Source organism: Hippoglossus hippoglossus, chromosome 11 (assembly GCF_009819705.1).
Source record: "Hippoglossus hippoglossus isolate fHipHip1 chromosome 11, fHipHip1.pri, whole genome shotgun sequence".
In the NCBI taxonomy this organism is placed as follows: domain Eukaryota; kingdom Metazoa; phylum Chordata; class Actinopteri; order Pleuronectiformes; family Pleuronectidae; genus Hippoglossus; species Hippoglossus hippoglossus.
Window position 1 is genome coordinate 17,380,904 of NC_047161.1, and position 17,372 is coordinate 17,398,275.

Genomic DNA, 17,372 nt, shown 5'->3' on the forward strand with positions numbered 1-17,372 from the left:
CTAATGTTAAATGTGACAGCCTAAGACAATTTATGCTTGTTATAAAATTCAATCCTTTATACAAAATTAAATCGTAAAGAAAAATCAAATTGTGAAACTTGTAAATTCAATCCTGGGTGATTTGGCGACAGATTTCATGCTTTACACAAGTGCCCAGCAGGGCCCAGTCACACAGCTGGTAGTCTTAGAGTCTGAAATGTTGTTTTTGCCTGAAACTCATCTCACAGCTGACTTCAGGTGCTACATCCTGATCCATTGGTCCCATCCATCCAAATTGGGTGGAAGGCAGATGACACCTAGGTTGCCAGCATATCACAGGGCCAACATACAAACACAACACACTCACTTTCACACCAATTATCAATTTAGTGTCTCCATAACCAGCTGAAGAGATAACCAGCTGAAGGGAATTCGAACCAGGAACAGTGCTAACCACTCTGCTCTCCACTGCTCCAAGGAATATTTAAAAGAGATCAACTGTCAACAAATTCTAAAATTAGTGTTCAGATTTTGCTGTCAGCACTAACCTGTGACTGCCTCACGATGAAAGTCTGTCTGTTTTTTTCCCCCAGTCGGATGCATATGAAGCAGCAGCAGTAGGAATATCTGAATGTAGCTCAGTAACTTAACAGAGGTCTGCGATGGCTGCATGAAAGTGAACAGTTAACAGCAAGGCTGTTATTAACGTGACAAAAAGAGCCGTAATACTGGATTAAATGCTGCATAGTTTACTGTGAATCCTTTGTATCCAGCCGACTGACACAGAAAACCACTATAAGAAGCCATAATTGACTTACTGGAAAACATAATAATCCATGCAAACTTGATGATTCTCTGCTCGAGCTGCTTAGAGGAAATATTAACTACGTGTGTGCTGTGTTGTGATGCCGTAGTTAAGCTGCGACGGAGTTTACGTTTGCTGAATTAGGTTAGTCTGGTCATTAAGGGAGCAGGAATCCTTCATAGGAAAACAGCACCAATAGTAAATACTGTCTTGTAGTGCACTGACTGGTGTCCATAAACATTAGCCGAGCTGGGCCAGTTTTGCATAAAAGCCTTTATATGCAAATGATATCCAGTAGATGCTTCTATCCCTGTGAATCCCTGCTAATTTCAGCTCCTCTGAGACCTCACAGGACTACAAATAAAGATACTCATGGCCGTTAAAAGACTTGAACACTCAACGCATCAACGCTGCGCTGTAAAAAAAAGTGCTTGTTTATTCTGTGTTTATAAAAGAAAACACACTTCTTTCATCAGATTTCGAGATAAACAAGGTCACCGAGATGTGGTGTTTGTATTGCTCTGAGTCAGAATATAATTGGCCGTGCTTTAAATTACACTGTAATTAGCATTAACCATGCCTAATTTGAGTGTGATAAGACAAAAGTCCCACAGGCTCCTGCACAGGAAGTAGCAAGCAGTTTTATACATAGTCGCGCTCACATGTGCTTGATTTTGATCAGCGCCAACTGCTCGACTTTGTCGCCGTCACATATTCCTCTCTGCTTTTGCCTTTGACTTGAACTGCTGCTGGATGAGACGCTCTTAAAGGAAAATAAACTCTCAGTACTCAAGTTTTTTTTTTATTCTGCGCTTGAGGGCGGCCCAATTTCTATCAAGTAAACATCTATCGCTGTCCTCGTTAGTCAGAAAATTAGAGATATCAAGTTAGTGTTTTTTTTTTTGTCCTTCTGCCCCAAATCTGTGATGATCCACCACTGCAGTGTGCATCACCGCTGAAACGAGAGCACAGAATGTGAAAATGACCTGGAGAGCAACCTTGGTGGTTTTCTGCTTCTGTTTCAGATCAGTTAACCGCTTTTAAAGGAAAGCTCAGTCGGCGGTAAAATCCCAAACAAGGTTTCACCAAACCACAAGGTCAGACTGCCTTTCATTTCCAACAGAGGAGCTTGACTCTGCTTCCATTTTGATTACAGAGCAGGATCGACTCATGGGTTCTGTGTTAATTCATCTAGATGACCGTAGAGATCAATATCTCACTGTGGCTGTTTCTCTGCAGAGACATACTTGTTTAACTCAGTGTTAAAGGTAAGACCCAGAAATTTGCCCTTCGATATCTAAAGCCGGTTTTACATTAAAATGATGTAAAGAATTTCCGTTTTGTGGGGTTTTTGGTTTACTTCAAGACGGAAGGTATAAACGTTCAGTAACACACTGCACGACACATCCTTCACTGAACTGATAGAAACACACGTTTTTTCATGTGCATTTTCTTTAATAGACAGGAAAGCAATTCAGACACAAGAAATGTGTTTGAGAAATGGATGTGACTCACTTTTTTCTCGACTGGAGAAACTTGCCCTCCACCCTCGCTGTTCCTCTCTCTCCACCTACACATCTAACCCGACGCTGAATGTATCAAATTCATCAAGTCGGTCTGGCCAATGTAGGAAATAATTTGCTGGAGTGGAGGCAGCGAGGACAGCTCGACTACAAATATGAGTTACTGCAGCTCATCATAAAGACGTGGAGTGCGGTGGACATCACGCATTGATGATATATTATAGTATCTCTGTAATAGTATCCTTTTAATGTCATTGTTTCAACATGTTTTGTAGGAAGAGAGTTTTTAGAGGTTATCGAATACATCCAGTCTGTGAATACATGACTATCTCGCTCCAAAAACATATATTTATAAAAATGCATTTCTGCCCTTTCATCTAAACCTGATGTTTGTGTCTTGTGTCAGGAGTCGAGGAGGAGTTCCCTCCCTGCATGCTGCTGTGCCCAGAGGAGCAGCACCCAGAGGAGCCCCGCTCAGCCGCGCCCCATCCTCCAGAGGGAGGGGGGTGCAGAGAGCCAGAGGTGCACCACCAGCTGCTGGATACCGACCAGCTCCTCCCATAGTCCAGGACACATATGGAGAATATGTGAGTATGAACTTCTGTATGTAAATGGGGTCAAGTGCAATTCACCGTTGAGATATGTAAACAAAACCAGGTTTACCGTAAGTTTCTGGATGAGATGTCCAGAACATTATTTACTTTCACATTATCATTCTGTCTGACAGCTTTTCAGTCTTTTTGAACCTAATTCTTGGCTGTTTGACTGAAGACAAGACCTGGGATGACACTGAGAACTTGTTTTCACTGGTCATGAATATATTTCAACAGAATGTGTTACAGCAGCCTTCATAGACTCCTGCAGGTCAAACATCCCTAACCAAACACATTCAACGTTTATATATTTGGTAGAAACACAGTAGAGACAGACTCGAAGAAGCTCACTCGTCTAGCCACATAACTAGACTTCAAATAACCCATAATGCAACACTGTAAATGACAGTAGTTACACTCATATGCTCTCCATTCAAAAATAATGCGCGGTGTAATGAATGGACACACTTGTGTCGTCTAAAATATAAGACATGCCCAACTTTTTAAACTTCCACTCAGAAAAAAAAGTCTTATATGTCTGTTGTCTTATATTCAGGCCAACACAACCCCCCCCCGCCCCCCCCACCCCTGTCCTGAGCAGTAGAGAAGAGAGCTCTAAACATAGATTGTCCCATTCATTTGGTTTAGACGCTGAAAAACACTGCAAACATAGTTGTGCACTGCAATCCTTGTTATTCTGAACTGATCGACATGTGTTAAATGTGTGGAGTGCACCTTTCATTTTACACAAAACTAAAATACATGATCAACAGTAAAAGATTAATCAAAACAGATTAGCGCTGTAACGAGAAAGTTCAGTGTAATAATGCGATGCTTTTCACATTATAACAAGAAGGGTTCATGTTATTGTTAATATGACGTTTATATTATAATGTAAGGCGTATCTAACTAGAAACCTAACCTGTTATAGCTACAATGGCTCAATATAGTGCATAGCTGCCTGATTTTATTCATCATAATCCATGAATTATTTTCCAAGAAATCAATGAAAACTTCCACTTTATCCAGATCCACACCAAGATTTAATGGTGTGGACCATATCACGTTCTTCCACCAAGTTCCATACAAATGTGCTCAGTTGTTTTTGTGCAATTTTGTTCATAAACAAACAAAAAATGCAAACCAACCATTGAACGGACAGAGGTGGAAACATTACCTCCTGAGCAGACCTAACAATACACTATTCATCTAGTTGTAACGTGAAACGTTTTACGTGATAACTTAGCCTATATTGTCATGATGTAAAAGTTGACTGAATGAATAAATGTGTGCGGATAAATTCAGGATATGGCTCATTTAGCTAATCCCTAAATCCATAAAGCTAATCCCTTTTAATTAATTTAAATCCCTTCTGACTGACATAGAACAGTGAATATGTTTTCTTTGAATTGATTCCTTTTGTTCATGTCCTTGACCTATTTGTTGTGTAATTTATGTACACGGTAACTTTCACGTGGTTGTATTGTTTTACTGTAATCAGGTTACGCTTGTATACGAGAGCCAGTTCTCAAGATAAAGGTAACAATCAGAAATGAAAGTATCCAAATTTACACAATTTAAGTTTTACTTCATGCAGGTTGAGACATTGTGAGTTTGATGATATTGTGAAGAATGAGTCAGACCCTGAAGGAAGCGTCATTTCTCACTGATAAACTGGGGGTATTGTAATTTGTCTTTCCTCCACACCGGGAGGGCATCGACACTTTAACAAATGCCTCACAACGTACAAGCATGGATGCAGCTGGTGTCACTTGTATCCATGGAGCCGTCCATGCTGCTTCAGCTGATCCATAACAAACGATGCTACCTCCAGAGTGACACACTCATTCTTCACTACAGCCCCATGCATTTGATAATGCTCTTAGTGGAGTGGCACAATATCCTTCACTGTCAACCCACACATTAAGTAGAACTTAAGATATGTAACTTTTCTACATTCAAATGTTGTACAATCACTACACCTATATTACAGATGTCTAGTTATATTATCCCAAATCTTCCCAGCACTTTTCAAATCCTAATCTTAGTCAAGATAATGATCCATTTCATTACGTCACGCGTCAATGACATCATATCCTCTTTGTGATTGCGTCAGTGTTGTGGTTGTCTGCCAGAGGTGAATTTTAAATTAAGCCATGTTTTTACAATAAACTTTAGATCTTGATAATTTCTTGTCGAATATTTACCAGAGCAAATGTTATCGGCAGCCCGGGCAGTTTTATCGTGGTAAAATGCAAACAGGGACTGGAGTCGGAGGAGAGAAGGTCAACAACTCTTTCAGTTAAACGCAGACATCGACCCCAAATGTCTGAGAGTTGGAACAAAATGTCCGCGTTTGTTAGACACATGCAATTTGGCGACAGTGATGTTAGCAGATGAAAGCTATAGCCAGAGCACTAGCAGCTCTCCTGCTGCCACTGCACCAAGGAAAATTACATATTGTGTTTTTTATTGAAATCAAAAAAATTTGCAATATTCTTCAATTGAACCTTAAGAAGGTTTGTGTTGGAAGGAGTTATCTTGTTATGACACTAAACATTTTATGTTATGACATGATGAAGAGTATATTGCAATAACGAGAAAGGTCTATTTGTATAACATGACAAGCTCATACTTGTCACAATGATGTGAAATTATCTAATTATTTGAAAATCATCTCGGCATCACAGTAAACTCAAGAGTTTAGGAGACATGTATTTACACATTGAAAATATGACGAGCACGCACACACACACATACACACAACCAACATTGATTATTGTGAAGGGCCTACCTTAATATTTTCAATATTGCACAAAGCGAGAGGTTTAACTAAATCAATTTGAACAAATCAAATGGAATCGAATCGAGCCCTAGTAAATAAATTACCAATGCCTCTGGGAGTGGTCGAGAAAAAGTATAATAGTTGAATTACTGCGGTGTCAAAAGGCGCAGTGAAAAATTGGGTAGTGCACCTAAATTCTGTGCTGGTGCACTTACGTATATGAAGATGTTAGGCGCAACAGTGCAACCAATGTTAAAAGTTAGTCTGGAGCCCTGATACAAAAAGTGATGAATTACTTATTAATTTATTATATTTTTATGCAGGTAAAATTCTTTAACCTAAAGAAAATATTTTTGGGCCATTGGCACAGTTGTCAGATGGCTGGAATTATTAGTGTGTGACAAATCAAAGACCTTGATTGACAGCCAGTGTGAAGGAGAGCACTTAAAAAAAGAGAGTAACGTGGGTAAGAATGGATGATATCAAGGGTTATGAATAGGAATACAGGTGTGCCTTGGGTAGATACAGTTTGTAAACCACTGATCTACATCACTACATATGTCTATATATGAGAAAATATGATGGATCCTGTCATTTGAGTGAACTGGCCTTTTAAATGCACATTTCAGCAAAATATATGCATCAGTAGTAAGATACGAGCCTGAATTCAACCATGGAACACTGCACAGCCAGTCGTATTGAGGTGTGTGTCTGGACACATCGAGTGTTAGCATAAAGTGTGATTTTGTTATTGTAGTCATTAGTTTTGTGGCTCACCTGCACAGCCTTGTGGGAAACCTGGCTCTAATATCAACAGCTGCCAGAGACGAATATATTAGGCTTAGCGTCAGAGCCTTTGTGCATCCGCCAAGAGAGTCTCCTGCAGCACTGTCAAGGCAAGTTCCCCCCGGGACGCCAGCATCAACATCGCATATTTAGCAGATAGAAGCAGAGGGGAGATGGCCCATGTTGGAAAATTGCCCCGGCAGCCCATACCTAACCACATCTGACAGGTTTATTCAGAGGTTGCAATTCAAATGCGCGGAGGTCGTGGAGAATGACTCCTGGACCAGCTGTTTCCCATCATTGTCACAGTTGTAAACTGCATCCCCCAACACCTGCACCTGTGTATCTGAGTGGTGGGAAGAAAAAAAAAAAAAAAGACCCCCAGCATCTGCCAGATGATAAATCTAACCACATCGCTGCAAATTAGAGGCTGAATGAGTTGCTCTGTATTATGTGAATACATAGCCATCCCAGGACAAGTGTTCTCCATCGGGTGCTAACAAATAGGCTCTGGTATTCATCAATGAAATGACAAAGAGATGTTTCTTGCTCACATTTGTCGCCTTCATTTATCGCTGCTTAGAGCTCACTCGCGCTCTGTTTCCGCTGCGCAGCATCGCCACGGGCCAAAACACGTGTTCAGCTGGAGGCAGTCTCTTCTCTCTTGTTCAGACAAAAGAGACCCGCCGTGGGTTACCTCTTGATGGTTTTTGTCATCGTAAAGCAAGGGTGTACAGTTTCTTTGTCTTCCATAATCCACCTCTTTTAAAGCCTTTGTTTGTACTAGACGCATCACTATCAAATTACTCTGGGTCTAATTGTTACCAAACAAAATCACAGAAATGTTATTACCCCATGATCCTTTCTTGGCAGCCCCATCCGTCTTGGTGGTGACTATGATCGCAGCCAAATCTTATTTCGCATAACTCATTAGGTGCATTGAGGTCTGTGTCGTACCTGCTGCTAATCCCATTGGAGAAGAATTAAACATGATGTAATTCTCAAGTCATAAATGAGGTAACGCATCATCTTTCAGAGCAGTTTGAGTGTTGCCAATGTGGAGACACGAGGCGAAGCAAAGTAGCAGAACTTCATTTTCATGCTAAATCCAAAACTTTATGCTTGTGTAACTCTGTTTGTTTCTGTTTACACGGCAGCTTAATTCCTTTGGGTGTGAGGACCAAGACATGTACAATGCACATGGGGCGGCATTATTTATGTTAAATCCTCCAGATACAATAATCCATTCTGAGCGTAGTGGCTCCTTGCTGACTGTTGCTGCAATAAAAAAAAAAAAGAAAAAACACTCATTCCCCCTCAGGCTCTTCTCCACATGTCGAGCCCTGTTGAGGGCCAAGCGCTGTTAATTGAATTGTCTTCTCTATGGCACTGTCCTTGTAGTCGTTTTAATCTGAATTGGGTGTAATGGGTAGAAAAATATTGAATATACACTCATAAAAAGGCTGCCTCCAACTGGTGTGGCAGACAAGACCAGTCATGAAGATAAGATTGAAACCTGTTCATGTGGGACAGAACCTAAGATTTATAATAATTGCAGAGACAATGTCATTATTTTTTTATCTCTTGCTAATGTGAATCTTCTACTTTTTCCTCCACAAATCACACATCTCAGTAATTCCGTTAATTTTTTTTTGTAAACAAAGCTGTAATTTGTTTTTGTCGAGCAAATTATTTTTATTAGACATGCATCCGTGCAGCATGGCTCTATGGGAGGCAATGGCAGAGTGTGGGTGATCCCACAACTTTGGTACAGACTGAAATATCTCAATGATTGTTGAATGGTTCTACATGAGATTTGGTGGAGATATTTGTGGTCAGAGGACACAATGAGTCTGGTGATCCTCTGCCTTTTCCTGTTGCACCATCAGCAGGTCAAAAAATGTTTTTACAGAGGGATGAACCCCGCTGAGTTTAAAGGTCTCCTATGATGTAGGATTGGTATGTAGTGGTATGTAGTAGTACCACATAGGACACCTCTGTTGGGGTAATTTAGGGTTAATCTGGCGAGCACTACAGGTTGTGTCAATCCAATAGAAATATTGTGTACCTTAGTAATTTAAATGTCTTCACTTTTATACACATTTACAAAATATATCTACAAAACTGTTTTACATGGACACAATAGGGTTTTTTGTACAACAGAAAGTCGATATACCCCATGGGTTGGGCTCTCTTCAGTCAGAGGAAAGGCCTCACCAAATTCCAGCCTGTTCGGCCGTCTGAGATATGCTGGCAGAAAAAAAGCTAAATAAATGACACACAGCTACTTTGAGAGATTAGAGACCAAGGCTGATGACCGAGGGTTACAAGTACGCGATTATTTGTTTTCTTCCATGGTGTCTCATTTTGCTTTTATCGCTAAGAAGCTAATAGCAGTGTTTGGCACAGCTGTATGGAGGCAAGCCATTTTTCTTTCAACAGATGGTATCATAATTTAGCCGTCTGGGTAGAACAAGGCTTTGTTCTCTTTTGATTTGCTTAATTCTCTTGCTTTGTTGCTCGCATTTGTGACACCTTTTGCGGCTCTCCACGATTTCATGATGCAAGTGCGGTGTGCCGTCGAACTCATTTGGATTAAGTATGGCGTGCAGGGAACAAATCCAGTTCCCTGAAAAATCCGGCTCTGGGCGTCAGTGTCATCCTATCTGTTACAGTGATATCGTAGAGCACAGTGGAGCGGCTGTGATACTGCTGTTGTAACATGCAGTGCCAGGCCCTCTGTAAGTCGTCGGTGGCCTCAGAGGCCAGTCCTTATCTTTTAACAACACGCCTCTCAGCCATCCACTGGCATACAAATGAAAGACTCACTTAGGGGCTGATCTCTCTCTCCCTTCTGTGTCTCTACTCCCCTCCCTCAACCTCTCACTGTCACACTAATCCTGTTTAGTGTTGGAAACGCAGCACTGCGGTGTCATTGCGCTATTGTGCCTTCCAAGATATTCCCGGGAAGCGATATATCAATACGAGCACATGAGATATGATATAATGGCCTCACTCGCGTGTCATGTGTGGCACCAAAGAAATCCCTTTAAATGTGCCAACGTGATTTATAAACCCAGGCATGTTTCTCCTCTCCGCTTGCTTGTAACTCAATTACAGAATAGCTGTTCTAATAAATGGCAGTAACGTGCCTTTGTTAAAGTTTAATGTGTTCCTTAATACCAGACCAGTGCTGCTCCAGAGCGAGTAGACAGCACCTATACAGTCGCCATCAAGATGAGCAGAGGGTCCAGTTAACATCAGAGGCACGTGGGCCTGTGCTGAAAACTAATCTTCACACAGTCACAGCAAGATGATAAGTTTATCTTCTTTTTTTCCCGACTTGCTTTTGCCCACAGTAACAAAATGGATATGGGTCACACACTTTAGTCCGGATACTTTAACAGCTACTGAACATGGGAATTATGATGGATGTACCATGTAGGAGAGAATGACTCCTCGCTCTGATTTGGTGACCTCTTGACAAAAGGTCAAGACAAAAGGTCAGGGCGGCTGTGGCTCAGGAGGTCGAGTGAAGGTAGAGCCCACTAATTGAAAGGTCGGTGGTTCGATCCCCTGGCTGTTGAAGTGTCCTTGGGGGGGGGGGAAAACATCTGAACCCCAATTTGCCCGTGACACACTGATTAATGGATGTGAATGCGTATGAGAAGCACTATATGTAGCAGCGCTGGATGAGTGTGTGTGTGAGTGGGTGCATGTGACTCGTGTGAAGCACTTTGAGTTGTTGTAAAGACGAGAAAGAGAAAGCAGTCCATTTACTGTTCGTTCAGTGCAACTAAAGTCAATTAATATTTGACCTATAACCAGAGCCCTGTCCCTTTATCGATTGGCTTATTAAATCAACCTTTCACGTACATTTTGGTATATGCATTCATGTTTCTGCCAATGTGAAAACGTGTATTTTACAGAATACCCAATACAGGAAATATATGCATTTATTTATTTAATTGAAGTTATATATTTGGTTGTATTCTCGTTCTTTCTATTTATAGTAATTAAGAGTAAAGTTTATGGTTAAACTATAAAATATCAAGGCTCAATTACATTTCTTTGTCATAGGAGTTTAGTAATGACATCTGAGGGGCCATTGCCAATGTTTTACATGCATCTACATGTATTTTCTGAATATTTTCTGTGAATAAGCTCTTGTGACCACACCCAGCTGCCAGGTCATTAGGTACTCCTATCAAGAACCAATGCAGTCTCATTCAACAGTCCAATAACCCCCCCCACCCTTTCAATGCACTTCAGTTACATTTAAATATATCTGTACAGCTCCGAATGATATCATAACACTATTTGACGGAACTTTACCTATTAATGTTGAGACCGAACAGTATTATAGAGAAACCCAACAGGTCGCTCAACGAGCAAACACTATGACACCTTCATAGGGTTTATTACAGGACTGTTGTGTTTAAGTATAATGGTTTTAACTGGGTGTGCCTAATAATGATGCAAAACACTGCCTGCCTCTCACATCGCCCTGATTGATCTGACAGCCCCTGCAAGTCTTCAGAGGCTCTGATAGTTGTGCTGACGGTCACATTTCGCCTCCTGTTGTGTGTGAGTGTGTAGCTGTCTCTTTACTATGATGAAGGACTCTTTACCTCCAATACACAGACCTGACTCTACTTCTTGAGAGGCCTGGATTGAAGAGATCAAACCTTTTCATGTTTTTCTTGTTTTAACTCCAAACACAATGAACGGACTCCAGTGAAATCAACGGTGGATAGACACCACAGAATAATTCCTGCTGTCCAAAGTTTCCTCAAGCCCTCATGTTCTTGGCAGAATTTATAGCTTTTACACATCCATGTTCATAAGGATCGACACTTAACATTAAGTCTACTCTTCACTCGTTCATACAGTGCCACCTTCAGTCCTACATGTCTACTTTGTCTGGAAAACCTTGTCTATCTTTTAGGTGGATTGCCATGGAATTCATGCTCTGGAGGGGGTGAAGACTTTTCATTATAACGAACCATTTGGCAGCAACATCTTGATTTTTTCGACTTCATCCAACTTTTTAGTACCACGGTGCGCAATGGGCCATCATTTCAGCCTTTTGGGGCTGCCAGTAGGCCTTTTTTGAAAATGAGCCAGTGATGCCATGTTGTCATTGCATAAAATCATGTAATGCATAAAATTTGTCTCTATGAACCAACTGGCAAACCAAGTCCTAGCATAGTGTGGATAGCCCCAGGATGTCCTGCACAGACTGAACTGGCAAAATAAAATTCAAGCAAAGTCTGTTTGAGCAATATGCTGAGCCCCAGCTGGTCCTGAGGCTCAGGCCTGTGCTTTGAATGGGAGCTATCTGTGTGATTCTGTGTGTGGATTGTTGATTGAGTAGCTAATTGTAGAATGTTTTGGATAAATGCTAAGAATAGATGCAGTCCCTTTTTAGAATCAAACACCCTCTCTCTTTAAAAAAAAAACACTTATTCCATTTATATAATCTCATTCTTGAGCATTTGTACAAGAATATAAACAGAGACAAATGTAAAGATAAATAATAGTTACATTTAGAATCAATATTCATTGAAGAATGTTACAAGAGCTAATTTAATACCATAGTAGTATTAATGCATTTCATTGAATAGCTAAAAGCATGCCAAGGTACGATCACTAAGCTCTACTGGATCATTTTAATTCCCTACAGTAATATTATATTATAACAGGCGAACACAGTGCTCATTCCTTTCATAACATTACGTACATTTCTTCCCAAAATGTTCAGCTCAGACCGACTACATTAATCAGGTGCAGTCGATTTCTGTTTGCACAATAACTTTTCTTTAAATCACTGAGTGATAATACAGCATGAATAATGGATAGTTGAGGTGATGATGAGGAAAATTTAATTGAGACACGCTGTGAAACATCTGCTGCTGCCTCCGTAGCACAGGAACATAATAATGAATGTATTAAAAAAAAGGCTATTTAATTACTTTCTCTTATGCGTAAGGAAATGGAATTCATTCAACTAATTGAGAAAAAATCAAAGTAAACATTCAAAGGTGTAGGAGATAGTTCCTTTATGATCTCTGCTGGCCTTCAGCTGTGAATTGATACTTGTACTACTGATGTGAAATAATATAAAAAATGAAAAGAAACTTTTATAAAAGTTCACGCTATCCGCCGCTTATGTGACGGGAACCAGCCCACACAGCTCGTTATTTGTAATTAACCCTGCTCGTCAGTATGCTGCTGCCAGCGTTTCATCATAACTGCTGCTCTGTCATCAAACGTTGAACACTCAGCCCCAAAGGAAGTCAGATGTCTGTGTTTCTGATTCCCTGATGAATTATTTTTCCACAGCAGATTTTAAATATCTGCAGCCAGGAAGTGTGGTCCTCAGACTTAGTGCTTCTTTGTTGCTTCAATTCCGACCTTCACAAGTTCACATCCTTGGGGCTAACATACTGTGTTAGTTTGGTTTAAGATCATGAAATGCACATTGTAAGTTTTTACCTTTTGACACCAGTTGTCCATGTATACCATGCACCAATAGAAAGGTCAAATAAATTTGGTTTTATTATGTTCTTATTATTAATTGAGTATATATAAAGCTGGACTGTATGACTGCTCCCCAAAAGTGAAGCCACAGTGTCTCGAGCAACACCTTATGGCTTCAGTATACTGTAGATCAGAAGTCCAGCCTCCTCCATGTTAGTGGATGGGACATGGACTAAACCCAATAGTATGTTCACACAGCGGGCCCAAGTGACCCAAATCTGATTGTTTAATGACAGTGTGAACAGCACAAATGGAATCTGATCTATACATCAACATTCCTCATAATTTGGTGCAGGCCGAGGGGCGGGGCGGGTTGCCTGGCGAAAAAAAAAAATGGAAGACAGCTGCAACTATAGTGGCCGTTTTACCTTGTTCCACGTTCCAATAGGCCACTTAATGTTAGCCTGCAGAGTGATTACTATGTTTGATTCCTGTCCAACTGAAATACTTCTGGCCTTGTCGTGAAAACCCAATGTAAACACACTTCAACCGGAGGCAGGGAAAACCTGAAGAGGGTTTATTTGAACGGTTCCAGCAAAACGGTTATCAACACACCTTAGCTCGGTCCATTACCGACCTGGTGATACATAAAGCCCAAATATCTGTAATGATATTAATGTTTATGTCCATTGTTCGATTCACACTGCCGTAATTTAGCACCTAAAGCAGAATATAATTAAATATTAGCAAATACACAATACAAAATATACTTTAACTGTATAAACGTGAATAACTTTAAAACATAAGTGACATGTCATACCAACATTAATATTTAGTCACACACTAATGCTTAGCGGCTCTTACAGCAACAGAGGTAGCCAGTCGGGGGACAGAGAGGTTTTAGACCGTGAAACGTCTTTACAAGGGAAACTTAAGGGGTCGTATTGTAACCACTCTATGTTTGAATGAATATCAAGAGAAAAATGAAACCGTAAATGCTCACATCTGTGGCCTCCATGTTTATTACTGACTTCTTCTCCTCTTTTACTTTCTTGAACAGCTTTCTTGAAAAAATTGGATCTGGAAAAAAAAAATCTGAATCGAGCACTGAGGCTTGCAGTGCGAACGTACTGTAAATACATTTTAAATAATCAAACTTTGCATCAAATTCATATAAATTGTTCTGACATGTACTTTAGTTACCCGGGGTTTCTGCTCGGTCCCTAACCACGAACCCTATAAAATTAAAAAAATCAAAATTTAAGGCCTTGGAACATTATGATGGTATATCTAATATATTAATGCTATAGTTGTAACTACAAACAAGACTAACGTGGAATTGATACCTACCAACAAACAACCTGGTCAGTCTCTGCCTGTAGTTTGCAAGATGACATTTCGTTTCGAGGATAGTTTTCTCAGATTCACTCATCTTCCATCTTTATGAGTTGTCTGTGGCAACAACACCTAGCTATGGCCTTATTTTGTGTGTAGAAAAAGTCTGTGATCAGTGTGTAGTGCTCGGTGGAGACAGTTGGTTTTGTCGTCTTGTACAGGTTCTGACTGTATTCATGTTTCTGTGCTCAAAGGCAGCATCTTACTTGACATCCAGGCTGCCTTTACAACCTCAGGTACATGGTTTCACTTGTTGTGCCACTGAGATCATTCAGTATTCATAAGCATGCTTGTTTATTCCAGCCTGCAGTAGGCACAGTATCATAGAGACACCTTTTAAATAGATTGATCTAAAGCAAGTGGAATTTTTTGGACAATAATTGGCATGCGTCTGATAAGAACACAGGCTTTATTTCAATTTAAAGCTGTGCTGACATTTCTAGCGGCACAGAAAACTTCACTCTGGGCCTTTTACTCAAAGCTCTTTCAGAGGTTTCAGCTTCAAAAGACTGGAGTTGTGACTTTGAGCAAATAGTGTGGGCCACATTGTATTTTGAAGTATTAACACTTCATATATAAAATACAGATTGTTGCTTGATCTCCATTTAAAGTCTGTGTGAGAAAAAGCATCTGTATTGTTGGTTGCAATTGTTTTTCTGTACCCTGACCTTTGCAGTGTAATAAACTACCACTAAGACTATGTGAGAGCAGTGGCAAGAAAACAGACAGATTCCAAAGATCAAGATGCTGAATGAGAAAACAGGGTTGTTGACTTAGACCACAAAGTACAGTATCATCAGTCTGTATGTTCTAATCTCATACATATTCATAGTCAGGCCTGGTTCTTGTGTCAGATTTGAATAAAACTGATGATTATAAATATCTACTGGGCAGATCCTTCTTATGACTTCACATTTGTTTTCTGGCATGAATACCGTTAGAATTCGTTCATCACTGCGTATCAGTATCAGCACTTGTCGGTAGAGGTCTTCACATGTCTACTCGAGGTCGACAAGTCACGCCACATCTAAATTCTACCCGGTCTAATTGTGTCGGGCAGGGTCTTGTTTTACTGCCGTCTGTGTTTTACTCAGGTCTGTGTGTCAATACGTCCAATATCCAAGTGGATGTGACTGGACTGAAGGGGTAACACGGTATCGGGTGTGATGTGAGGCCGAGCTCGTGTTGGGAAAATCATTAGCTCAGAAGATTTATGCTATAAAATGACAGGAGTATTTCTTTTTGTAAAGAAATTCCCCGGTTGGCTAAAGAATGTTTTACTGTTTGAGAGGTTGACACAGGACGTTCAGTTATTAATATGAATTTGTCTTTGAAGCACATGAACAAATAAATTGTAGTTTCTGTGGCATAACGATGGACATTATTCGTCCGTTTTTCGGACAATACAATGATAAGGAATGGATCATCGCTTGCGGATGGCTCAAGAAGAGGTTAATTTTACAGAGGGTAAGATGGAAATGCAGAATTTTAATCAGAAAACAGTACATAGGAAAAATAACTGTAAAACATCTGTACAATAAAGTGTGAAGCAACACATCGTGCCTTAAAATCACGAGCTAGTTGAATAAATCTCTCCACAATTGCAGTATTTATTATACAGATAATTAATAATGTTAAATTGGGCGCTAACATGATTTTTATGTATTTTTTATTCCAGGACTACAAACAGATCTACAAATTCTCCCAAATTTCAAGAATCACCTTTTTCCCCCCCTTTGCCTTTTAAAGCCCACTCCCGGCATAAATCCTATCCACAGTCCACTTTACCTTATTTGTTACTTATTAATATGTCAGTGTTGTGATTTACTTTGACAAGACCTGTTCCGCAATTGCGAGGGTAATTATTTCATCTTTTGTCTTTTAGCCAGCAGAAAAGGGTCATGGTGAAAAAGTGCAAATGAAAGTTTACAGCCTGTTTAAAAGTGCTTTAAACCAAATCAACATTGACAAAAAATGTACCGCTTTTTGAGAACTTCTGGCCTTATTGTTTTTCAAAGGGGGTTCAGGGGGTTTAATATTGCCAAAAGTACCGTGGTTGACTAAACTTAGTCCTTGCATTAGCATGGGGAATTGTTGACTTTGCAAAAGCTCTTGTAGCTGCAGAACCACAATGCCAAGAGGGACTTGAATTCCCTTTGAGCTGCAACTAGACAAATAGAACAGAGCTGACAAAGAACCCCCATAAAAACCAACAGAGCTCCCACTCACACAATCATGTTAAACAGGTCCTGAATGCCACCCACCCCTTAGATGACCATGGAGAAATGTTTGCGTACAAACACATATGTTCCTAAAATGCACCTGCCAGACCCTCCACAGTGTAAAGCACTGTAAAAGCAACTGGTGCACCAAACCTAACACTAGAAACATGGAAGTCTCATTTCACCAGTCTCTTTGATGAGAGTCATACGTACGTAGTTCCGTCACAGGCACTTCGTTACTGGAGGATTAAAGATAAAAGAGTCAATTCAAATGCTGTCATTTGCCAAATGCATGTTTCTAATCAGGATTTAGGGCCTTAATAATAATACGGATGTGATGAGCACTTTCTTCTGCTGCTAAATCTTACAGACATTCATTTCTAGCATGCAAATCATGGGGCAGATGGAATTAGCCAGGACGTGTGTGGGGGGATGAGAGATGTGTCGCAAGGGGTCGACGCCTTTTGTGGAACATAAGTCCCATTTATCCCAAATTAGGACGGGTGCGGCACTGGTTTCCTTTGATGTTCGTCTTGGCGGGGGCCTGGGTGGGGTGCAGATGGGGGAGGCGGGGCAGATTGCTGCAGCACAAACAGATGTTCAAGGCTCATCCTTTGAGGTGGTGATGAAACGTAGCCACAGCGAGTCTTTACATCCCACTGTCAGTCATTTGACACAGAGACAAGGGCAGGGCTGCAGCTCCCACTGACACGCTGCTGCACAGGCTCCACTGTACCCACATGAAGCTGTTTGACCTACATATCTGCTAAGTTGAAGTTCAGTGCATTGTGATGTATGTTA

The 17,372-nt window shown here is 40.5% G+C and overlaps 1 protein-coding gene across 2 annotated transcripts in view; it reads left to right on the top strand.

The window, feature by feature from the left end:
• The window catches only part of khdrbs3 (KH domain containing, RNA binding, signal transduction associated 3), a 116,416-nt gene that overhangs the window by 76,494 nt on the left and 22,550 nt on the right, over window positions 1-17,372 (top strand). For both annotated transcript variants that reach the window (XR_004615440.1, XM_034600413.1), the window contains exon 6: window positions 2,714-2,894. Coding sequence is in view for 1 of the 2 variants with exons in the window: in XM_034600413.1 (XP_034456304.1) it covers window positions 2,714-2,894 (181 nt within the window). In the remaining variant the exon portion in view is untranslated. The remainder of the gene's footprint in view (window positions 1-2,713; window positions 2,895-17,372) is intronic.